General features: G+C 37.1%; 1 protein-coding gene across 17 annotated transcripts in view; it reads left to right on the top strand.

The window, feature by feature from the left end:
- Positions 1 to 26,783, top strand: part of Robo2 (roundabout guidance receptor 2) — a 1,463,572-nt gene that overhangs the window by 950,919 nt on the left and 485,870 nt on the right. The window contains exon 1 of one of the 17 annotated variants that reach the window (XM_076943078.1): positions 22,452 to 22,649. The exons of the other annotated variants lie outside the window; for them this stretch is intronic. Coding sequence (XP_076799193.1) covers positions 22,589 to 22,649 — 61 coding nt within the window. The 5' untranslated portion in view covers positions 22,452 to 22,588. Of the gene's footprint in view, positions 1 to 22,451; positions 22,650 to 26,783 lie in introns of those variants that run through there. 17 annotated transcript variants of the gene reach the window in all.

Below are 26,783 nucleotides of genomic sequence, written 5' to 3'. Positions count from 1 at the left end.
GACCCCTACTCACAAGGTGAACCACAGGACTACATATTCACACGGTGAACTCTATACTGTATTGACATCTGAATGGGACCATCCCATCACTGTGCTACCAAACGCAGCAGTTTTGGCCATCCCTTTCTAAGGTACAAAAGCCCTAGAAAAGGGCATTGAGTTGGAAAGCCTCGCCAGCATGAATATATTACTCTTTAAATTAGAAAGTTGTCTCTTGAAGCCAGACAGGAGCTGCTATAACTGAAAAGACTTGATTTTGCTAATGGAGGGAACAAGGGGGCAGCTGAGGTCTGGGGTGGTCAAAAGACCACCTAAGTGTTTTTCTATTGTCAGAGTTGAGCAAATCAGCTGTAGCTTGATGGTGATCATTTTTATAGAAAGAGGAAGATAAAGAAAGTCAGGCCAATTAGGGCAAGAAGGTTATTCCACACCAGCACTCCTGCTGCCCTAAGTTTTTCAGAATAATGATGACTGCACTTGTTTTGATTGTTACTGTTGTTCTGTTATGGTTGATTATGGGAACATGATAGGTCATCTTCATACTCATGAATTCTCATAAACTCATATTTGAAAATTGCTGGGTTTTTCTCAATAATATCTTTGTCCCTGCATATTAAGAGCTCAACTTATGAAAATTGTCTCTGAAAGAATTCATTTAAGACAAAGAAAGGAAATACATCATTGCTAGCCAATGTTCCAGGAGAAATCATACCATTTCCCTTCCATCCAGCCCATCATAAAAGCTAGGAGGAAATAATGTTTAAATTCAATTAACCAAGATGGCCAGAATCAATTTAACAAGTGTTGGCTAATGTTTTACTAAAGCAAACTCTTTTCTTTAAACATGATTAATATCATTTAAGGCTCTTATTGGTGCTCTCAGTTCTAAAGTGTGTGACCAATCTGTACTGAAAGGCCCTTTGTGAACAAGTACCAGATTTACAGAAGGCTCAGAAATTTAATGTGGCTTTAGTGAAAATATCTTTCCCCTCTCTTTGATATTTTAAGGGAATGCCCTAGCTTGAGTCTATATCTTTGTGATACCTACCAAATGTCACACAAACCACAGCACATCAACTACTACAACAACAACAAAAGCCAAGAAGTATTTGGCAAATAGCAATTCATGCTTAATGCAAATTGAGGAAAATTGTATTTCAGGATGGCATTTAACAGTTTTGGTATTGGATAGGATCATAAAACTCAATGAAGTTTAGAATTAAAAAAGGACTAACCATTATTTCTTTACTTCTTAAACAGTGGTTTTTTTTTTTCCTGATAAGAACCTTACTGTGTACAAATGCTTAAAAAATACATGTGCATGGTGCTGCTGAGAGAATTGACAGCCCTTTTAGTCTCCAGGGTTTGATTCCCAGCATCCACATAGTGGCTCACAACTATCTGTAACTTCATTTCCAGAAGACTTCAACCCCCCTTCTGGGCTCTATCTACACTAACAGTTGGTGTACAGATATATATACTGGAAAAATACACATACAAGTTAAAAATATTTTAAAATAATTAAAAATTCATCTTCTGTGATAACAAGAAGGGGTTATTTAAGTTAGGCCTGCTGGGATCTCTTTCCTTCTAACTTTCTGGGACTCAGAGCTGCTTCAGTGGGAGAAGCTGTCTGCAGCCTTTACTTGGTAGAGAACGGAAACTCAGCTATCTTTGGACTCAATTTTCCATGTTCTGCTCTGTCCTTTAACTGTGAATGTGCTCATAGGTTGTTTTATTGCCACAGTGTGTTATCTGTTTTCACTTTTATTTGTTCTTTACCTGTGATACTGCCATAGTGAGTTAAATACATGCACGGATATGTGGACTTTAAAAAAAAAAAAAAAAAGATGTGTAAATGGTAGCAATCTCACTATTTTTTTCCCTGCACCAAAATCAAAACCGTATTTGAATGTTTTATTCTATAGATGAAGTTTCATGCAATTTTACCTGATTCAGCTTCTAATCCTTGCTGCCGTTTCATTTATGTGTATGTGAGAAAACCTGTAGTTTTCCGAGAACATGCCCATTCTATAGTGTCAGCAGCCTTATAGTGGGAGCCTGGGCCTACTGCTCAGTAACCTATGCTTTTCTTTGACTTCATGCTCTCCAGTGTGTCCAGATAACACAAATACAGAGTAGAAAGTGATGTTGATCACAGCAGAACCTTCATGTGTACATGAAATCTGCAAGCATAAATATCACTCGCTATATTTTTCTGATGTAAGCTTCATATATCATAATACTAGACCTGTGACCTTCTATTAGCTATATGGTTTGGGGGAGACTTTTCAGTCACCTCTGGACCTTCATAATATCAGATGTCAGTCTTAATTAATTTTCTATACCTCACAGGCACAGTACAATGATCTTAATGTGTTTTTTTTTTTTTCAAACCAAGAAATATTTTGTCCAGAGCTCTTAAGCAAAATAAAAATACCATAAGCCAAGAAAGCGGAGAGGAAGGCTGCCAGGATGCACTTGTTTTGCCTTGGACTTTGTATTTAATTTCAGAAACTGTGAAGTGGAAAAATAATCAGCCTCTGAGTCCATGACCCTCTGTCTTCTGAATTCAACGGAAATGAGATCAAAACAAAACAACCTCAACACAAAACCTTACCGTGAAAAGAGGATAAAGCAAATAGATGGGAGAAATAACCCTGATTTATGAAGAGATGGTTTGACCCCATCTGAGATAGCAGCAAATAGCTCTCAGGGCCCAAGAAATTAGATCATATCAAAAAGAGATCGGGTCTGCTTTTCTTTCACAATGATTTCACAGAACGGCTTCAAGAATCATATGCAAGAGTTGCTGACATTGAAACAAACTGAGAAAATTTCTACTTTGTTATTATGTTTTGTCTTCAGAAAATGTTGTCTTAGTCTCATATAAAACATTTACTTACACAAGTGGGGAAGGAGGAAAATGAGTTGCATCAATTAGAAAAGAAATCACAGTCTTTGGATATTTATTATGAATTACCTGCTGTATTTTAAAATCCTTTAAGAATAGCTATCTTATCTTTATGAGCTATACCATGAATAAAACTGTAAATAATTGTATAAGATAGTTTAGATATAAGGCAGCATATTCTAACATTATGACTTGTTTTTTTATTTATGCTAAGTGAATATTTAAGATCTGTCCCATATCTCAAATATTGCTTTCATGTGGAAAAACTTAATAAGATCTATTTGACAAGGGAAATTAAATTTAACAAGGTCTTGTCAATTCAGAAATGATATCTAGTTGTTTTATCAGTAACTTTCAGTAACTAAGTGCAGAAGTTCATGCATATGTGTTGTTTTCATGTTTGTTCAGGGTTATACATGTGTTATATATGAATACATGTAGAAGTGAGGTGTTGATATGGAGCATCTTCTTGTATCGATTTTTACCTTACTTTTCCAGATAAGGTCTCTCATTAAATGTGCTCCACATTTTTTTCCCCTACTATACAGACTGGTGAGCAAAGCACAGGAATCTTCCTGTCCACTTGCCAGCACTGGAATTCCAAACTTTTTTGTATTGGTTCTGGTGATTCAACCTAGTTCCCCTATGCTCATACAGAAAGTGTTTTATCTACTAAACTATCTCAAAAGCCTGAGAGTTATTTTTTTTAAGTGATCCAAATTAAATTAACAGAGATTTCTTAAAGTGTACAATCTGGCTTCATCTTTTGGCACGCTGCATAATTGTCTTTTCAGATGGGATTGCTCACCTCTGAATTGTCAAGAAAAAGCATCTCCACCTGGCTGTGAACAGCTAACTTCTCTAGCTGTTGTGGTTCAGTTAGTACATCTCCTTAAAATTAACATCCCCACCCTTTCTTCCTGCACCCACACAAGTATCAACATTCATAGCAATGTTCCTCAACTAGAACCTCAAAATGATACTATAAATTTAAAATGATTTAGCACAGACCATTTTCTTGATTAGTTCAAAAAAATACCACAAGCTAGATAGATTGCAAACAACAGGAACTCACTACTCAGAGATTTGAAGACTAAAAAGACCCAATCAAAGTACCAGCAGAATTGTCAGCTTATGTACAGATAACAACTACCAGCTGTGTTCTCATAAGATATAAGAAAGAAAGCAACCCTCATGGGGTTGTCTTTTATAAAACTTTATAAATCTCTCTCCTGAGGTCTCTATCCTCAGATCTAATCAATTCTCCGAGGTGTCCCCTATTGATACCATCACCTTAGGGATTATATTTCAACATGTGAATTCCAGGGAGATACAAAATTCAATTGATGTATGTATGCATCTCTCAATCACACGTATTAAGGAACACAAGATTTCTGTATGAGATAGATACCAGGATATAGGCCATGGGCAGATGACTCTTCAAGAAAATGGAACGAAAATGTTTTAGAAGTTAATTCCGAAAGAACAAATGGTCCATAGTGTGAACCAAAGTCAGGAATCCTTGTTCTGTGGGATTTGAACAATCACTTCAGATGAATTTTGAGTGATTCTTTCTTTTGCAAACGTTTATAATTTAGAGAGTTGAAACCATTTCCCTCAAAAGTGCCACCAAAATTGGAATAAGAACCTTAAAGCGACTAGTTGGCTACCACACTGCTTTCTGAGGTTAAAGCTCTGGAACCTCGAGATTCAGATAGATTTGAGTTTGAACTTCAACTCTATCCCTGGTACTTGTTTGACTTGATGAGGTGAGTTAGGTGTAATGGAGAGTTGACAATGAGGTTTCAAGTTCAAATAAGATCCTGTTGTAAAAATGCTTACTGCAGCACACATGGTAACAATAATTGCTTCTAGTCATTATGACTTTCAATCTACTTAAAACTATTAAAGCAGCTTTGATGTTTTGCAAAGGAAGACTAGGAAGAATTATTTAAGAAATGAACACTGAGTAGATTTTTGGGAAAAATAATTTAGACATTTATCGTATCCTGTACTAAAATGGAAAATGCATCTTGATTTTATGGTTAAATATAAAACCAAGGCCACAAGCAAAGCAGTAAAACTGAGCGTTGAATAATTTATCTAATATCTGTAAGAAAATTCATATACATAAAAGCCTTCATGAAGCCAAATCACATATTCACAGCTGGTGAGAATGTAAATATTTTTTTGTTGTTGTTTTGCTCAGAAACATTTTTACAATGCATGTTTAAAACTTTAACAGTGTGCATGTTTTTTGGATTAGTAAGTCAATCTGATTAAGCAAATACTTAAATGCTAATAAGCCATGGAAGTTTTTGAACAACGGTTTAAGGAATCCTAGTCTCCGGCCAGTATTGTTTGTGTCACACACAAAACAATAAGCAATGCTAGAAATATCCTAAGTGTCCAATGGTGGGAAATATCAAGTAAACTATCATATCTAAGCTTTTATAACATAAAGTCACCAAAAATCCTGCTTAAGTATTGAGTAGGCAAAAGTTGGATGTAGACAAATGGAAACCATTTATAACGATGTGCTGAGAATGTGGCAATGGATTTAATGACTGTGCTTATTTCTTGACTATCAGAGAATGAGCTCTGTAATCTCCCTTCCTTAGGCTTATTATGTCTAAACATGTGTAAAGCGTTGGAGAAGCTGCCCTAATATGATGGTATATGTCATACTACATTTATCTTTTTAGAAAGTACACATTTCCTGGTATTCTGGACCTGCCCTTTTTATACAGTTATCATGTCTGCTCATCTGCAATCCCAATTCTTTCTGTTGGCTCTCATAGCCATCCTCCTTTCTCGCTCCATATAATCAACAATCAATTCTCAGAAGCTAATGAGGACACTCAGAAAGTGTTTGGTTCCCCGAGAATGGCCTGGATATGAACAATTACAGAATGCACTTTCTTTTCTTCTCCCTGAAAGTACTAGAAAACAAAACTGAATAAGTGGTTAAAAAAATCCCAGTCATATTAAAATATCAAACAGACCGCAGTAGTTGTGACAAATATTGAGGTATTTATGACTGGCTGGGGTTTGTATAATATTCTATGGTAATTTAATGACCTTTTATACTCAAAAATGGATTTAGTATTTTTAGAGTTCAAAGAATTGAAAGACTGATTAAAAGATATAACATCTTAGTAAAAAGTTAAAAGAGATCAATTACTTTATTATCAATTTAGAATTTGCCTAAAATATTTTTTCAAATATGAGAAACAACCAGAGACAAGAAAGTAGGTGTTACAATGATCAAATTCTCTTGGAGAATATTTTTGTCTCAATTTGGTGGGCCTGTTGGGCTACTGTATAACACATTCCTTATATATATTACATAAGGAACATAAAATTTAACAATACATGTCTAACATGTATCTACTTAAAAATTAAGAATATCTATAGCATATAGTAGGTATAGGTTCAAAATTCAGATTTATTGTATACAATGTCTTTATGTGACAAATACATGTCTGGTTAGTTCTCTATAACAGGAAAATATGTCTGGAATTCATCTTTTTCTTTAGGTTTTATTGCTTCTCTAGAATAGCTGTTTAAGAGATTGGTTTGGTATTTCCGTACCAACTTATGAGTTTTAGTAACTAGAGCATTGTTTTAACATTTCACCATAGGTCAAAGGATGTCCTCAGACAGTTCTAAGGAAGATCTTGTGGAGAATGATACAGGAAGGGTACCATAGATTTTCAAGGACAAGCGGTGGAAAGCCCTTAGATATTCTGTTTGTATTGTTTTCAGTGTTAGTGTCAACTAAAAAGCCAGTGTAGCATTGAGCTGAACTGTATCAAACCCAGGTAATGCCTCTGTTGAAGATGGCTGTCTAATTTTGTCTGTGCTTGCTTTCCTCCCCTCCTTACCAACTTCTAGAAACCAACATCCTATCTGAAGATCAACAATTCTAGCTCCTTCTTTGGAAGAATAATATCTGAGGTTGACTTCTTATTTAGAAGAATATAATAAATCCTAGTGTCTCACAGTACTTTAAGAGTGACTATACTTTACAATAAACTCTTGTATAGTTTATGAATAAATTAGGGAAGAGATGCTTGCAGGCTCCAAATATAAAGAAATGGTAAGAAGAAGGAAATAGCATTTATCTCAATTTTGTCGATTTTGTCTGTTATAAGTCGACACTGTGCACATAAATGCCCTTATGTCAATTTTTTTAAATAGGAGTTGGTTGTGTTACTGACAGCAGGTAAAACTTCATAGAATTCTGAGAATAACCATTGACAATTTACATAGTAGCATACGTAATGCCACAATCCGGCATTTAGTGAGAATGCTGAATGGCAAGCAAAAGCTGGAATGACAAATTGCATTGAGAAAAATGAGAGTTAAAGACTTTGAACTCTACACTGATAAATTGAATTAAATCTTGGAATCTGGATACGGTTAATTTGTCCAGGACCACATTTCGAATAATAATGACATAACTAAGGAGAAAATTAATTTAAGTCTTGTTTCTAGAACCTGAAACTTGTATTTCTGCCTGGGAACTTGTTTTATGTTTACTCTTATTCCCAAATTTATGGTTTTTTTTTTTTTTTTTTTTGAATCTGTGAATTCATACCATTTTGCAATGAGAAGACATGTTTTGGGACACAGGGACCCCAAAAGGAGATGGCGCTGGGATATCAGTGCAGTCACAAATACTTTTACTCTTTTTCTACACTTTCTACCTATTAGAAGATATTTTTCTTTTTCATTTTGGAAAATTATCTGTTTTTTGGAAGTGAATTAATTTAGTTCATCTTCTATAAAAAAAGCATGACACTTCAGCCCGTGCTGTAGTTGCATCTAAAGGAAGAGGCCATAAACTTCAAAAGCTACCTCTTTCAATTTTTGTTGTTTCACATGTGAGGTCAACTGGTCCTTTTTGCTGCCTCACAATTACTATTTTGGACATCTGTTTTCTAATTATTTAGGTCTTCCATTAGATCTTACCCTCATCTAATTCTGTCTCCTTTTATAAGGCTTTCATTTTGCCTGACCTTACAAATAAGATGTAATAGAATGTTTTATCAATGACAACAGTAATTAAATTTGTGGAAATTTTGCAGTTTCTTGGGTGAAACTCATTTAAATATGAATTTATTTTCAGGGCAAAGCCAACATTATGATCTGCAGTGGCTTGGAAATTTAGTTAACACGATATATAACAAGTTTCTCCAAGAATAGACAAATTGCTCCGTGCAGAACAAAAAGGGGGATGGCATAAGGTCAGACAATAGATTCTTGATTTATGTGAATTTCTTTTGAAATGCAAATGACCACAAGGAATCTTTACAAGTCTCTTAGAAGAAGTCTCCTGGGTGGTATCATTTGTACTGAGCAGGCTTAGAATGGAGTTGTAGGGTAATGATGGGAAGGCTTGCAGTCTTGGCATTTGGGGATTAACAAGTATCAATCCCTAGAGCACTTGGGGAAGATGCCCCCATAAATCTCTGCGTCATTCCTTGACAGACATTCCCATTACTGCTACTTTTACGTGGGTGGTTTACAGCTCTATTTCATAGGAGGTACTTGATAAGGGAGGAATCCCACAATAGGAGAGAGAAATAAAATACTGCTGGCTCACCACCCATTTCAATTTGTGATCAACTGTAAAAGACTGCCTTCCCATGATCACCATCAACTCTACAGTCAAACGAAATGCTAAAGTGGCAGATAAACAGCACAAGTCTATACTAGTCCTAAGCTATATGAATGCTTATGAGTTCTTCCATCTTTAAGTTTTTTTTTTTATTCATCTATCATTATGTAATTTCTGCATCTGTGTCTAGGGATCAACTCTGACTTTATAATTCTGACTGTAGCATGAGACAGGCATATTTTTCTGAAAGAATATAATGAATCTACGATGAGGAGTGAAGACCTGTTGTTGTTTAAACACTTAGCCTGACAGAGAAGCTGCCAACACTTGGATAGTGTCACTTTAAAACAAGCATAGTGGGGCCTATGGGTAAGGAACTGGGTTCAAATCTCCAGCACTCACACAAGAAGTAATGTAGCTACATAGGCACATAATACAAGTGTCAAGCACAGATAAACATGAAGCTATCTTGTAACAGTGAGCTTCAGGTTCTTTCATTGTGAAACCATGTATCAAGGAGAAAATGCAGAAGGTGGTTCAGCAAAGACATCCTATGTCCTCCTTTGACTTCTGCATGTGTGGGCATAGAAATACATATTAGCATTCATACACATACCACATATGTGAATATACATGTATATACACCCTTCACACACAACAAGCAAATAAACAAGAACAAAATATAAGAACAGTGGGCCACATATAACAATGCTAAAGTATCCAAATTTCATATCATAGCACTTGCAGTAACATTCTTAATAGACTCTGAAGCCAGAACCAATGGTGGACACAAACCTACATATAGATTACAGAGATGAATACTTGGAAATATATTCAACCTATACAAAATACATAATAGAAGATTTGGTTAAAGTTTTGGGGGATAGATTCAAAGGGTATTATTCAAGCATTGCAGTTTTAGAGAGAAGAAAATTAAATTCAGAAAGGCAAGGAGTATCCTTAAGAAAGGACTCAGTCATGTTCTGCCCCAGTGATCCATAAATATTGTAGAGTTAACAAAATAACAAGCAAACTCACTACTTTCTTTTATTCTGACACCCATGGCCTTTTCTGCCTTAGATATGCCTCCATTTAATATATGTTGAGTTTTGTCTCTAGTATAAAACATTATTAAAGCAATAGTTCCTTGAGGGTACTTAATGCATTTCTAACTAGAAAAATAGAATCAGGCTGCTACTTATCAAACTTTCAGAATACTAAAACCTAAATTATATTAGCCCTGAAAAGGCATGTAGTCAACATCAAGTCTAATTTGAAAGCATTTCTGGATATGGGTAAATATAATTTTAATTCTCAGCCACAGTTATGGTATTTCAAGGAAAAATAATAATGTGAGTCTACAAACAATAATGTTAATAATCCCTTTATCTGTCTTTATGATGGCGGTCCTGATGACAATGTGATGGCTCAAGAAGACATGCCAGCATTCAGTCTGAGAAATCAAGCAGCTGCTTTCTCCAACATATCCTGCTTTTCCTTTCTCCCACTTCAGTTTTCTTTTTTTGCCCTTCCAATCCTGCTGTGGCAAGTAACCAGGGGAACTGCTCCAGAGCTCCAGAAATCTCCTACTTCAAGGAGTGCCAACAGGGTTCTTATCTTGGTGCAGGGATTGTTGTACTCGCCCTCTCTTGCACAGGAACAATGAGTAAAGTCACTCAGTCAACACAAGAGAGTGGAAGGTGGACTTGATTTGGTTGTAGTCTCTGGTCTGGGTAGTTTGCTTTGTTTTGTACTCTTGTCATTTGCTTGTCTCAGAGCTGTGATTGTGACATAATGAACAAAAATGCATCACTACAGCTCTCACCAATTTCACATCCTTTAAAAAGTTCTCAAAGCCATCTGGCATTTTATGTCTGTTTTTCCTTCCTGGCTTGGTGCATAGAAGACCCTTTGCTTTCCTTCAGTCTTGTCTCCCTGTTTCTAGGTGGCTGTTTGTGGACTGCCGTTTCCCTTTTGAAAAAAAAATCAACCAATATCTGTAATTTCTTCCTTCATTATCTTGGTGCTTTTCACAAAACTGAGACTCTTTCTCTTTCTTTTTTCAGTATGTCCCTACCATGTTGATTTGGTGCAGCAGAGGACACCTAGTTCCATGCCCAGTACTGTTCATCAGTATGTCTAATTTATGAATATCTTTCAAGCTCTTTGGACCTCATGTATATACCTTGATATAAATACAGCCTAAGGCAGAGCTTCCTTTTCACTGCAAATGCTACGTTAGACTAAAACTAAGAATTAGCTTACTGCCATTTTTCATAAGGTGTTGTTCTTTCAGCTTAGTTCAAGATTTCTAGGACTCTCTTTCTCTGTCCCCCACCTGATGGTGTGTGTGTGTGTGTGTGTGTGTGTGTGTGTGTGTGTGTAATTATCTATTTCTATCAATTATAATGGTAAGCTGGCTCATGGCTCATCTCCTGGCTAGAATATATGTGAAAAATTTGCCCCAGTAGCATACTGTAGACAACTTATGGATAGTCAACAACTGGAGAGGATTCGCTTTTTTCTTTTTTGTTTTTAGAAGGACATGGAAAAAAACCAAACTGGTGTGTTGATGAAGCAGACATGAGGCCTGGCTCACACTTTTTCTTGTTTTAAAACAGGAAGCCTATAAAAAGATGAGAGTTAAGCCTTCTTGTCTAAAAGTGCCTTAAATAAATCAACAGAAGAAACAACCTAAGTCTTCTTTTTACTGCCATAGGCATTTGTGTAAATTTGGTGCTGTGATAACCTTTACCACATTTTGCAAGAGGTAAAAAAAATCAATAAATACAAGAGTGAATGTTCTCGCTTTTCTTTTCAACATAAATATTAGAGCATTACATGTGCTTATATTTTCTCTACTATTTTTATGTTACAGGATTTTTTAAAGTTTGAATTACATTACAAAATTAATATTTGTTTAAATATAAAACAAATGCATTTTAGGGACTGAGGGGCAGATCAGTGGTTTAGAGAACACAGTGCTTCTGCTGAACACCAAAGTTTGGTTCCCAGCACTCAGCTTTTAGGTAAGGAAAAAGATGTCTCAGAGGGTAAAAGTGCTTTCCATCCTTCTGCATGGCACAGGTTTGGTGTCTAGCATTCACACAGTGGCTCATAATTGCCTATAACTCCAATTCCAGGAGACATAATATGTTCTTCTTGTACCAGTGGCTCTTGTATGCACATTTTGCCCATTTTACACATGTACATACACACACACATATATGTGTGTGTATATATATATATATACAATAAATTAATAAACTATAAACATTTAAGAAGATAAATAAATTATTATCAGAGTCCATTGGCAATCCCAATACCAAATATTAATATAAACATTTTTAGTGTCTTATGTAAATTATTACAAATGTCTGAAAGACCAATTTATAAATAAGGTGTCTATTATCTGTTGAATTTGGTTTCCCATTCTTCAGAATGGAAATGCAGTTTTGATGGTTATGCTAGAATTTGAGCCAAGACACTACATATATATACATATATATATATATGTATATATATGTACATATATATATGACAGATATGTTATATACCTGTCTTCTGGTTAAGAACTCCACAGCACAGCTCTACCATAGCCTCACAATGTTATTGTTTTTAATTTAACATTTTCTTCTATTTAAATTATCTTTATAGTATATCTGTCTGTGCTTGTATGCACAAATAATATAACATTTTATTAAGTAGACATAAAGAGCTGATTAGCATTTCTTAAGACTGCTAGTTCAGTATTTATCAATCTAGGTAGTAAGAAAATTTTTATTTTAATTTTGAATTTGTCTAAACAACTTGTGGCTTATTGTTTCTCTCACAGTGTTAGAAAATGAAGACATGCATAAGTGTCTTTGAACAAAAGATATTTGTTCTTTCAAGAGTCTAGAGATTACAAAGTCCCAAAGAAAGGTTTGGCAGAACCGTGATCCCTGAGGATTCTCTAAAATGTCTGTTTCCTCACCTCCGTCAGTATCTGATAGTGTCTAGTATTTTTTAGGTTGTGGCAGCCTACAGCCCATTGTAAAATAACTTCATATTATTGACTCTACTCTGAGAATTTTCTGCATCAACATTTCTATTTTTCTTTGATCAGAGGATTATGACTCATCAGAATCTAATATGAATTCATACTGGTTTACGAAGACTACACCTTTACATATCACTGTATTTTGAAGTTCTGAGTGAACATGAGTTGGGAGAGATACTGTGCAACCCAATACAGAAACATACCCTGGTAGTACATTTGAGATGATTCCTCTAGCTACAATAGATTTATATAATTTCTTCCAAAGCTAAAGGGTCTATGGAAAGTGGATATGTGAAGTATTACAGAGGTCAATAAATACTCCCCAAATGTCCCCTGTGAATGGGGAGGGGAAGGAAATTATATGTTTTGCTTTGACAATGAAACATAAGAAAGCATAAAATTTGTGTCCACACAGAAAATCTTGCAACCTTGGAGCTTCTAATTGTTTAGAATGTCAGTGCTTACCAGCCTCGGAGCTGGGGGAAGGTGTTATGTAGGATTCCTTGGCTGGAATAAAACAGAGAAAACAAATTAAACTAAATTAAACTAGACTAGATTAAACTAAAGTAAACTAAACTGAAAAATTTCTTGCTTGAGATCTCAGGATGGTTAGATCAGCACAATGTTCTTTCTCATTGTACGTGATGGGGAAATGGCTCTTGGATACTGAAAATCCCCCTCGCCCACGCATTAAGTCCATTATAGGTAGAGTACATGGAAAAATAATGTAAAAATTACATGGAAATGTGATTTGGATAGAAAGCTCCGAAATAACACTCTTTTCTGGTCTATTCAGGATGATTTTGAACAAAGTACCACAAATAGGAAGACATTCAAATGATTTTTTTTTCTGCTCTCTTTGCTTGGAAGTCTAAGATATCAGTATCAGTAGTTGATTTCCGAGTCCCAGATATACTGTTCTTCCAGTGTTCTCATCTGCTAGACTGTGCTAATACCAACCACAAGGACCCTGTCTTCATGACCCAGTCACTTTCCCCAAGATTCACCATCTGACAGTAAACAACATCCAGGATGCTTTTCTAGGTGACATGAACACTTCTAATATGACTGCTCCTTGGAGAGTTGATAATCAAGTTTTTTTTAAATGTCAAGAAGCATTGTTGTAGAATAATCTGCCCCACATAAGGTGAGAGTCTTCATTGAGAATCTTAGTAAATTGTATCTACAAATATTTTTATTGGTTGTACTCTAATAAAAAGTTAATAATAATATACTCTGAAGCAAAGTGAACATTAATATTATAGATCGATTCTGACAACTTTATCAGAAAATAAAAATGACACTATATTTAAAACTTAAGTATTACTTTCAATTTAATTGAAACAGTCAAAAGCCATGGTGAAAAAAGTAAGGTAGTCTGAATTAGATGTATACAACCACTGCTTACATGAGTTATTCCATTTTGCACCCTGATATTTTCAAGAGGGTTTGGTAGTCTAATCAGTAAGAGTAAAGTCAGAGTTGATGAGAAAGAATCACCAAGGGTGTTTTACTTACTTGCTTCATTGTCCTAACAAAATACTGGGCTAAGTCAGAATGCTGAAGAGTTCATTTTGCATCCAAGTTAAGAAAGGGCATCCCAGTGGTGGGAGCTTGAGAATTTTGGACCCATTGCATCAGTGGTGATGCTGCAAAGTTCAATGGATGCATAAAATCAGCTGGTTTTCACCTTTCTACCAAGTCTGGGCATTGAGCTTATGGAAGGATGCCACCAAAACTTTGGCTGTGTTTTTCCAACTCAATCATCCCCTCATGTTTAGAAAGCGTTTCACCAATATCCTAAGAGGCTTGTCTTCCAGATGATTCTAGATTTTGTCAGGATGACAATAAATACTGTCACAGCCTGAACAGAGAAATGCTGCTATTCCATTGGTCAGGACTCAATCATGTAGTTTACATAAATGAAAGTGAGGCTGAGAGGGTTATTCAGCTTCCTGTAGGTAAAGAGATATGCTTCTTGATTTACAAATAACATTGCCATCTCAACATAAATGCATTATAATCATCCAGACACCCACAACTACCCAAGCCTTTAAATGCTATTCCCTATACTGAAGTTGGTTTGTTACTATTAACAGTTTAATGGTTAACCCCATGCTCTAAGATGGCAGGACAATGCAGCTCTCCCCTTCAAATCTAATTTCAAGCTGTAGTTTGGATCCAGCCTGCTCTGCTGCTCCTCCATTCAAGACTGCATTTGTTATCCCCAAACTCTGCAGGGACAATAGTGTGGAAGTGTTTCATTAACATTTGACCAAAGTTTTCTAATGATCAGTAAATAGCTTGCGTATGAGCACTGTGAAACATCATCTGGAAATCTTTAATGTAAAATAGTTTTTTTCATCTCTTTTTGATGGTTAAGTCATGATTCCAAACAAAGCCTGAAGAATAGACTATCAGAAGCCCTGTGAATGTTTCTTGAGCTTATTCATATAATGGGCCTTTGAATGTCTTCCTTTGGTGGGTACTCGAGATGAGAGAAACAACATAAAATGTAAGTAACAACATGGAATTAAGCCAGCAGTGGAGACAAACTACAAAAATCACAACAGTGAAACACAAACCCCTCAGCTGTTCATTATGGTATATAATTTTCATTGACCTTGTCTCCATCAATTATACCTCAAACACTAATGTTTGTCAGATAACCGAAGGGAAAATTCATAATGACTAATTTTAGGGAAAAAATGAGAAATTAAAGGATAGAGATAGCATGGGATTTTTGGCAGATTGCTGAAGCGCGTGGGCGGATTTAGATGCTCAGTATAGCACCTATGAGATACTGAATAATCATACTTCCATCTTATATTGCTAAGGACTATAAGGAGCTACTCATTGAAAATTGAACAGGAATCCAGTCACAGGGACAGAGACTTATGGAATTCACATCAAAGGCAGACTGGATTGATATCATTTATTCTTAATGTTTGCTCCTGTTAGTTTTTATGTTCATATTAGTACATAATACAAAAGGTAAAGTTACTCAAAGAACAAATCACTTCCTAGTCTTTCCTTTTAAAGGGATGCATTAATTTGAACTAATTGCTTAGAAATATTGTATGTGGCACCCCCCCCACATATGTGTGTGCGTGCGCGCGCGTGTGTGTGTGTGTGTGTGTGTGTGTGTGTGTGTACTCTTGCATGCATACACATTTGTGTGTGTGAATGCTTCTAGCAGGGAGTATGTGGAGGTGAGGGAACAACCTTCATTGTCTGTCATCTTCCTCTTTGTCTAGGACAGGGTCTCACTACTTATGAACTTAGTAGTTTCTCACTACTTTCATCAGGCTGAGTCTTGCAAAGCTTTTAGAGACTATCCTGTGAAGAACTTTCATCCCTTAAAGAAAAGGACACATATCTACATATACAATTTAAATAAAACACATTGCTGAAATTTCCAGTAAGTATCTAACAATAAAAACCTGATAAATATTTTGTAATTTTTAATAAGAATTTCCGTTATTCCACAGAGAGTCAAAACTCATTCGACAAGGCAGACATCAGATATTTTGGATACTGGAAACAAACTAGAATTCATTCCCATACAGCTTGGTTCTTCTGTGATAGAACCATATAGGCAGGTGAAATGGATCACAAATACCCTTGGATAAATGCCGTTATATTATCATAAGGGAGGAAGTGCATCATTTCTTAATGTGAAGGATCCATTATCATACATCTCTGAATGACAACTTGTGAGCCGACATATGTCCAACTCTAGGATCTATGGGATCTGTAAGTTCTTCCTTAAAGCTATGAAACTCTGTTCTTTAAAAAAAAAAAATAAGAAAATTTTGTTTGGGGTACAAAATAAGTTTTCCTTTTAGAATAGCAATGTGTATATCTAAGATATGATGATGCAAAGTTCAGATTGGAGCAGGCAGATTTGAATCAAGGGATTTTCATGGCTTTGCGAAATTGCACTATAAAAATAGCCCGAAAAAGGTGTATCATTATTTATTTCTCCAGTTAGACACTGAACTGAAATAAGGATTTGAGATCTCAGAAAGGAAACAATAAAAGAAATCTTCGCACACACTTTCCTACCCTCTCATGGTCAGTGACTGAATCTTTACTTCCAGAACATTTGTTATTTTAATAGTGGGTAACTTTACATGCATAATAAAGGCATGAGCCTAAACAAAGCAAGGGGTCATTGCCTTGGTCTCAAGTTTTCTTTTCTTTTCTTTCTTTTTTTTTTTTTTTTTATTCTCTTTTGGTGACTGTGTGAAACCTTATAGCAAGATACTGAAGGTCCAGTCTCACCAATGAGCTGTAATATAATTTTAGGTGATTAAAAGGGCTTCCGATTCATTTGGGGCTTTTCAAACTAAAAAATGAATTCTGTTTCATGATTTTGTTGTAGCAGTTTCTAAAATGATGTGGCCTGGGAATGTTTCAAATCACTGGCCAGGCCTGATGCTGAGCAGTAGCAGGTCACAGGTCCTCGGGGGCTGACAGATTAGAGAAGTCTCAAGCAACACAGATTCAATTCACCAGTGCTGTTCTTCCCTTTTTTCACTTAACCCTATTGGTCCTCTTTTAATGTACAAAATATGGGTCATAACTTCCTATGACAATTACACACACACACACACACACACACACACACACGTGCACACACATGCACACACACACACACACACACATCTGAGCACATTAAAAATAGTACACGGCCAGGATTCCTTTGGACTTAGATTCTGCACAGTAATAGAGAAAAGGCTCCAGAAAACCTTCCTATTTGTTGCCATGTGGTAGAAGGAACAATCATCTCATATTGACAGCGATACTGGAGAACAAAGGATCTTTGATGCTGACTTAGTTGTGAGCTGTGCTGCAGAAGCAGGGACATCCATATTCACAGGCAAGACACATGCCTATTGCATGCTGTCACACAGGTTCTCTATAAGAACAATGCGGGAACCTGTGTAGCTATGATGCTCACCATAGCCTGCTGGACCCCACTGTTTATCCCACCACAGCATCATATCTTCCTGACCTACTCTTCTTTTTAAAGTCTTCATGCAAAGAGAACTTCTGACTCAGGATTATAAGATATTTGCTGTATTTTATTTATCCAAAAGTAATTGTTAAGTTTTGAATGTTTCCTAAACTCTCAAATCAAGAGCAAAATTATTTTTGAACTTAATTCTGGTGAAACAAAATTCTTCTTTCTTGAAAATATGTGGCATATATGTGGCAAAAACATTATTTTTATTTATTTATTTTTATTGGATATTTTATTTGCATTTCAGATGCCATCTCCTTTCCCTATTTCCCCTCCCTAGAAAACCCCTATCCCATGCCCCCTTTTCCTTTTTGCTTTTATACAATTTTTTTAAAATGTTAATCAAAGGCTTTATAAATTTGGTATTGTATGAATAGTATTTTGGTCTACTCCATTGAGTTATTTAATGAACCTCACTTCAGCAATCTGAAATATGAGTTGATTGAAATACAGCAATATTTGATTTTAAAATAATGGTTTTGGTATTGCTCCAAAAACAATGGAGTGGACCAAAATATTTTCACACACAGATGCATTTATTTTGTATAAGATAGCTTTATTATATATTGATATAAGTATTAATGACTATCTCAAAATAAATTAATTGCAATCAGAAATTTCCAATTTATTTCAGAAGAATAATATTTTCTCATACTTGTCTGCCTCAGAATCTTTCTGGAGAAAGATAGAATATAATAAAACAAAATAACACAGGAGCAAGCAAATCATTCTTGTCTGGTCAGGAGTTTTTACATATTATTTTAATTGCCTGATGTCTTGTTGTAGGTAATGAACCATATATTTTGTTTAAATTTGATTTGGAAAAATTGTATGCTAAGGAAATTTTACACACACACACAAATCCAACTGAACAGCCTATAAATAGGTAGCCTTTGACTTTAAAATCAGTTCCCTAATGATAAGTGAAGCAATTTCTTTTTTCTTCCTTCCTTCCTTCCTTCTTTCTTTCTTTCTTTTTTCTTTCTTTCTTTCCTTTTTTCCTCTTCATATGCTAAAATGGATTTTCCAGTTTCTATTACAAGGTTCAGATTTTAAAGACTTTTGTTTACCTACAAAGAAAGTAAAAATAACAACAAAGAATTCACTTTTATGATTGGTGTTCACTAAAAGCACACCAAGTTTAACTGATCTCTCCAGCACAGCTTCTCTGAAATTTTGCAGAAAATGATGATGTTACTTCTCTTGGCCTTCATTTCACCCACATTAAATTTCCCTCTTAGGACCTTTTACTGTTGCTTATTTAATGTGCAAGTTGTTATTACTCTAAAATTTCTTTTAAATAATATTGATATAATACCATCTTTTCTTTAGGTGCATTACATTATCAAGGGAGATCTTGGCAAAACATTCTTTTATGAATCAATTCCAAATTTGTCTTCAAGAAAAACATAAAGTATACACTCCCAAATAACTTGGCTTCAGACTTAATTTCTCAGTAGAAATAATTACACACAAAAAGGCATCAATATAAAAATCATTGACCTTGTTTTGCGACTTCTATAAGGTAGTTGTAAATATAACCTACTGATGTTTGGCAAAAACTGACTTATTAAGTACAATCAATGAATAAAGTTCCTCTGTGGAAGTTACTTTCATACTGTACATATGAATCAATTTCTGTGAGATAAAAACACAGCAACTTCTACATTAGGAGAGAGGAGGCATTGTTGGGTGGGTGCTCTCCAATCCATTCCCCCTGATTCTCTAAACCCACTTGTTCTAACTCCTGAATAGTTTTATAGGTTATTTAAAGAAATGCTCTTCTAATTGAAAAGTAGTTAAATTAGAAGCCAGAAAAAAAAACCTCCTGAACAGAATGTATCTGCTGTTTGCTTTTCCAAGGTCTTCCTTAAAATTAAAAGCCTTTTTAGCTTATTTGATTTTTAATTTTTGTAGAATATCATTATAGAAATTGTGTTTTTTGAAGAGAAAAAATTTTTGATCTCAGAAACAACGCAGTTTGCCTGGGATTAGAGGAGGTGTTTCCTGGGTAGAAGAACAGGACAGATTGTTTTTTTTTTTTTTTCAATACTTGACTTAAAACCTAGTACAATCTCTAAGTCAAAAGTTTTAACGAATCATCACGCATTTTCTAGCATCCTGGAGAGGTAACAGAAGTTAACCCAGGACACGTTTGGATTTTTCTTTTTCATAGTGTTATCAAACACTCCTGTCTCGAGTGGTGCTGAATTACAATGCATAAACTTGTTTTCTGTTAATATTTTTTTCCTTTTTCCATACCATGCTAATTTGGAGTCAAGACTTGAAGAATTTAGCAGTTTTGGAATACAATCTTTTGCAATAAACAAAAGAAAAGTGCTTTCTTCTTTTTTTTAATTTATGGGCAAAGATTGTACTTCAAAACTGCTAAAATGACTTTTGATGCTTCATGAGAAGTGTGGCTTAGTTCAGTCCTTTGACTGACGACAGTTTTATTGCCATCGTGAACAAGCCTGACGGAATGCCAAGAGAACGCTCCTAATTGCATGCTTTAATGCCGTTTGGCCATTTTTAGGGAAAACACTCCATTTCTCATTATCAGCAAAGGAGAACTAAGTTCAACGGAGGCAACAAAATACATTCAACCAAACAAAAGGCTCCTCAAATGTTCTCAAATACAGTTTCTTTCCTAATATTTTCCAGTAGGGGGAACTAAAGACTCGCCAAGCAGAGGCTGGCTTTGCTCAGGGACCTGCTTGAGTTCCTGTCAGGCGCTTTTATAATCACCTGAACAAGCATCAAACAGCGACCAAGCAAAGCTTTTGATCACACGTGGGTCCGGCCACAACCGGCCATGTCAGGGCACCTTAGCCAGTGGCAGGCATCTGATTTAAAGTGGCCTTCCCTAACTGTCTCCATCCCTAATAGCATGCATTCGGTAGTTTTTGCTTTGGAATGTATTCCCTTTTATCATGTTAGGGCTGAAATTCCGCTCAAGCTCCTGTTAGCCTAGTTGGGTTTATCAGCGTTTCTAAATCAGAGGCTGATTTTTTCGAATTTCCTTTTAGAGGTCCTAAAAAGAGCGAAGGCTCTAGAAAACCACTTCCTCCAAGTCTTTTGATCCTCGACCTCCTCCATTTCTAGAGTCTCTTTTATCACAAGGTCCCCGAATTATGGCCAGCTGAGTGTTCCGAGGTCAAAAGGCAACCGAGCAACATTAGCCGGATGCCAATCCTTCCCCTATTTTCTCTTGGGGATTCCGTAGTTAGCCATAGATCTTGGCTAAAACAAGCCAGAAGAGGTTCGAGATACCCACTCCCCTACACCCACACAGTTGGTGTAGTGGGGTAGTGGTGGTGGTGGGGTGTTCACTTTCAACCACATAGGATATATGTACACAAAACCTCTCTACTCCAGTATGTACTTCATCCCTCTCTGCCCTCCCTGTTAACCAGCTCTTTCTGGTAAAAGGTGAAAAGTGTGTGTGTGTGTGTGTGTGTGTGTGTGTGTGTGTGTGTGTGTGTGTGTGTGTTTATGATTTTAACAGGTAATGAGGCTGTGCCCGGGGTCCGGGAAGATCATCTTTTTTTCTAGAAAAGCTCTTGTGCAGCTCCGGCAGACGGAGCGATGAATAATTAGGAAGGGCTTCCATGAAATCACTCACCGAGAAAATTACCTGCCCATTAAACGGGCCGCTTGAAGAGCGGGAGGCTGGGAGCCCACCTCACCCCTCCGGAGGAGGGAGGGAAGGGGACGCCCAGGAGGCTCCCAGAATGAGAAAGAGTTGATGGCTCTAATCGCAGTCCTAGCGAGCCCGCAGCGGCTCCACATTGGTTCATTTCCGTCCCCCCTAAGACTCATTGATTGCCCGGTTACCCTTGCTCCTCGAACCCCGGTGCGGGCTGTCGTTCCCTGCTTGGGAGGGTGATCGGGTGGAGGTGGAGATCTGGGTACACCCCTCCACCCCTCCATCCTCCAACCCCTCCCGGGGATATACTGGGAGCAGCTCTTTCCTCCCCTCCTCTCCTGTTTCCTTCCCTCCTCCAAGTCCTTCCAGCCCTGGCAGCTGCTGGAGGAGGCGGTCGCAGCGCAGCCTCCGCCGCTGAAGCAGTGACTGTCCCGAAAGGGGCTGGAGGCAGGACTGCTCCTGGAGGCTGGACCACGCGCTAGCATCCTCAGGGCTCCCAGGTCCGGAGCTCCTAGATTTGGTGGCGCTCGCCCGCAGCAGCTGGACGCTAGATCTCTCCAGGGCGGCCCCTCCGGGGTGGCCGCGGCCTCAGCTCAGCCCCTCCCTCTTCCCTTGCTTCTTCTCCTCGCCCTCCTCCTCGCTCCCTCACCACGTAGGAGTTCCCATTCTCCACCCAAGCCGTCCTGCTTTCCCCCTTTCCTTCCTTTTGGAAACCAGAGACTCCGAGGGAGGCGACCAGGCTGCGGAGGAGAGGGCCGGCTCACAAAGTGCTGCTTTGACACATCCTTAGGATGGAAGTTAAGTGAAAACAGAACAACACAAAACAAAACTCTGCGAAGTGTTGCTGCTACAGAGGAGACCAAGGGGAGAGAGAACCCGGTGGGCAGGCCAATGGTTGCTCCGCAGCGCGTTGGCAAGTTTGTGGAACACTTTCTAGGAATTAGGTCCTTTTTTTTGTCCCCCACCATCTTCTTGACTTCTGAAGAAAGAAGTTGTGTTTGGATTGCGATGGAGTCTAAAGAGACAGGGCTAGACGCGCGTGAATAGTCCCGCCAGCTGAGCTGAATTTGTGGGAATTTAGGAAGCCAGCCTGTGGAAGTACTGCGTCTCCGGAGTCCCCTGGGTTCATTCGGATGGCACCTAACGTGTCCCGTGTCAGACCTCTTCACCAACAGCTTCTGATGTTGCCATTTTGCTCTTCTTGACCTTAATTAATCTCTAGGAAAGTCTAAACTTCGGACCTACCTCTTTTTTTGATACTTATTTTTGTACTTCCGCTCTCTGGGATTGGTTTCTTAAACAACCTGGATCCTTTTTCATATGTCAAAATGAACCCTCTGATGTTTACACTATTGTTGCTCTTTGGATTTCTCTGCATTCAGATTGATGGTGAGTTAAAACACCCCCTTTCTTTCTGAGATTTTTTTGGGGCTCCTAAAGAAAACGACAGTGTAGTTGGTAGTGTGTTTTGGCACTGCACAAGCTCTTCAGGGGCAGAGGTTCTGTCTTTTGTTTCTAACCTGCTGCTACTGGAACATGAGATAGTCACCTATTGTTGTTATAGTAATTAATTAATTGAGTTTTACCGTAAGTGATGGGCTTCCAGCTTAGAAGAGTAACTATTTAATAAAAAATGCTAAGAAAGAAAGAACCCAGAAGGTTATGGCTACTCTCTCTTTGGTATTTGTTCTGGTATCTAAACTTTGGCTTAGGCATTCAACTGAAGAACTGAGTAGCTGATACATGAAGGTGCGTTCAATGAGGAGGATTTGATACCAGGTATCTCAAGGTTCAAAGTGTGTCACTTGTGTGTCAGTGAATGCTAGCCCAGCGCAAAATCAGAGTGAAGGATTTAGATCACAGAGAGAAAACTGTCACAAGTGAGACTGGGCGAGGCTCCAGGAAGGAGGCAGTACCCACTTTGGGCTGGCTGCAAGCTGGGAGCCCTCAGCTGGGTCCCCAGTGGGAAAACACAATGGAGACTCAGAACAGGTGCTCTAGGTATCTCCCGCTAGGCTGTGCCACTCTGTCAGGCAGTTTTCAACCTCTGCTTTTCCTGTCTTTTGTTCAGAGTTAGTTTCCTGGGATATCCTCACTGAATTTCAGGTTCTTATAAGATCATTACCCAATCCTTTCGTAGCTGTTTGAATGGGAAATATTAATAATTGTAAATGTACTATAGGTTTCTTCTTTGAAAGTAAAACACATTTGGTGTTAGCTTTCTAGGGACGTTGATTTTTTTTTATATCAATGGCAAGTGTTTATGAAGACCCGACTAAGCCACCATACCCTGAGCATGGCAATAACTTTCATTTCTAATGCTTATAAAGAATCTGAGGCGTATTAATCCAAATATTTAAGGCATCAAGAGAACATGTTGCTACATAAACTTTCCTTTGAATTCATTACTTGGGACATTGCCTATTATTGCCCATCTGTAGGAGCCAACTGTGGTTCTGGCAGCTGCTATTTAGACCCTGAGTATCAGACTCAAAGAAAGGCTATCTATAAACACAAGGCAATACAGAAGATGAGTATACCTACTGCCAAGTGGCTGTTTTCAGCTGTGGAGTTCATGAGTTCATTTGCCCCTCTCTGAGTGATAGGGGATCCAGGAGCGGTGCCTGTGAGCACAACGTTTCTCTTTCCCTGCAAAGTAGTGGAAGCTTAGGATTTGGCCACTTCAAATGACATTGTGGTGAATTCTATCATTATCTCAACAACCATTTCATTTCTAACAGGTTTACTTTTACACTACTTGAGTATCGACCTAACACAAAGGTTTATATATTCCAAATATGTTTGATTGTTGTACTAAGACTTTTCCATAGCAATGCATTTAAAAACACTATATATCAGACTGTAGAATTATCACCATTTTTTTTTTTTTTTAATATCAGAGTCTTGGGGAAGAATATAATTAAATTGCTTCGTGGAAGTGACAGAGGGAATCTGAAAAGATTAGTTACAGAATGTAATTAATGTACTAAGGTGTTTGGATATGTATGAAACAAATGCAATTAACCAGTGTGCTGGACCAGCAGCAGTTACATAGTATTTATCCTCCTTTTCTCCCTCACTCCTTCACTCCCCCTGCCCCTCCTGTCTGTTTTATCTTTCTCTCTCTTCTTTCCATTTTTTTCTTACATGACCTCCCTTTCTTTCTTCTCCTTTCCCCCCTCTTCTTTATTCCCCTCCTCCCCTCCCCGCAAGACATGTCTGGAACCTTTGTTCTGATTTTCTATTATAAATTAAAGAGGCAGTCTTTGGGTCTGGATCATCTGCATGGGAGTTCATAGTAATAAATTGAAAAAAAAAAATGCCTACAGGTAAAAGAGTTAAGACCAAAGAGACAATGTTAAATTTCATATGTGTAAAACTAGTTTGTGTTTAGAATCTGCTGGGTCAGAATCAAAGCCATTATAGACATTCTTACTGAATTTGCACATAGCCATCCATTTGACATTGGATTGTCTTTGGGTACTTCAGAATGGTGACAGCTCTTCCATGGGGATTGTTGAAAATTTGGGATGTGGACAATACTGCCATCTAGGCTGTTGCAAGGCTTGGGACCCTGCATTCACATATCCACTGAAAACGCTGGTGTATAGAATCTCTCATCTCTGTGCTCATCCTGGATTCTGTGATATTTATTTACTTATTGTCCTTCTCAGAGCTGTGGGCTTATTTTCCACCTGAATTTCAAATTTAGAGAAGCTTGTACCATTCCAAAGATATACTGACTATCCTTGTGCTCAACATAGAAATTAATTTTATTCAGTGACAAATGATACATAGATTTGCATTAAAATTTGCTTGGTGGGTTATTTATATGTGCATTTTTATGGTGCATGAAAAAATGTTAGAGTTTTCCCTCCTCATAGAAAATTTGTGCTAATATTATTTATGAGTTTTCAGAATCTTTCCCTATAGCAAGCCATGAAGAATAAATAGTGAGTTAGTTAAGAACTGATGACAAACTTAAAAAAAATAGTTTGATGTTAAGATATTTTTTTGAAACAGATAAATAGCCATATTGAGGGTTTGCTCCCTGTAATATAGAATGTGTAATGAATTTAGGCTTTGTTTAGTAGATTTCAGTTTTAAATAACAGTGGTTGCAATCAGTTAAAGGGATATAATTTGAATGATTGAAAGATTTTAAATTATAATCCCATCTCATATATCAATTTGATAATTTTACAATACTTCTGAAAGGTGCTTTCACAGTGATAATGTTTTTCTCTTCTTTACTCCTTACCTATTACTACATGAAAACAACACATGTGGTATTTGGGGAGACAGAGATAATGTGTGTGCACAGTGCACATGCATAATCTCATATAGATTTATACATTTTGCTAAAGTGCTCCTTTCAGTAATGGGCTCATTATCATAGCCATATGTAGCCCATTTAAGAAGTTGAATTGCATATAAGTAACCTGAAATTTGTTCTTGTAGCTGAGCAGTAATATCACATTTGAATTGGCTTTGTTTGAATAACCTTTGATGCTACGCAACATGTGGACCATAAACCACAAGGATTACTTAGAACATTAAATTAAAAAAATCTCAGAGTAAAAGTCGTGATCATGAAACACACACACATACACACACACACACACGGGGGTGGGCGCAAAAATGTTCTTGTTATTTTACTTCTAACCAACTTGTAAAAATACCATCTTTGACAGTAAAATTATGGATAGTCAAGGAAATAGCTTATACATGGATATGTGTATAATGAGAGATAGGCTCACCCCTTCCCCAAGGAATGAATATGTGTGTGTGTGTGTTTATATATACACACAAACACATATGTTTGAAGTCCCTGAAGCAAGAGATAAATTATTTACTTCCAATGTGCAATTTGGTTTTTGAATAATGTTAGAAAAATGGGGGAGTGGATTATCTTTTCTCTCTCTCTCTCTCTCTCTCTCTCTCTCTTTCTTTCTTTCTTTCTTTCTTTCGTTCTTTCTTCCTTTCTTTCTTCCTTTCTTTCTCTCTTTCCTTATTGTATATGAGTACACTGTCCTCAGACACACCAGAAGAAGGCATCAAATTCCATTACAAATGATTGTGAGCCACCATGTGGTTGCTGGGAATTAAACTCAGGACCTTTGAAAGAGCAGTCAGTGCTCATAACTGCTGAGCCATCTCTCCAGCCCCAAAGATTTATTTATTTATTTATTTATTTATTTATTTATTTATTTATTTATTTTATATATTCCACTGTAGCTGTCTTCAGACACACCAGAAGAGGGCATCAGATCCCATTACAGATAGTTGTGAGCCACCATGTGGTTGCTGGGAATTGAACTCAGGACCTCTGGAAGAGCAGTCAGTGCTTTTAACCACTGAGCCATCTCTCCAGCCCCTTACTTCTATTCTTATTTTTCTTCTGCTTCCTTCTTCCTCTTTCTTCCCATTCCCTTTCCCTACCTCTTTCTTTTCTTCTTTTTAGTTTGGACATTGTAAAAGACATTAGAGAGACATTTGAAGAGTGAAGGAGATTGTGTATAAT

The sequence above is a fragment of the Arvicanthis niloticus genome, chromosome 12, assembly GCF_011762505.2.
Source record: "Arvicanthis niloticus isolate mArvNil1 chromosome 12, mArvNil1.pat.X, whole genome shotgun sequence".
NCBI classification, from domain to species: domain Eukaryota; kingdom Metazoa; phylum Chordata; class Mammalia; order Rodentia; family Muridae; genus Arvicanthis; species Arvicanthis niloticus.
Note: the sequence above shows the minus strand (reverse complement) of the source record. Positions and strands in the feature narration are given on the sequence as shown.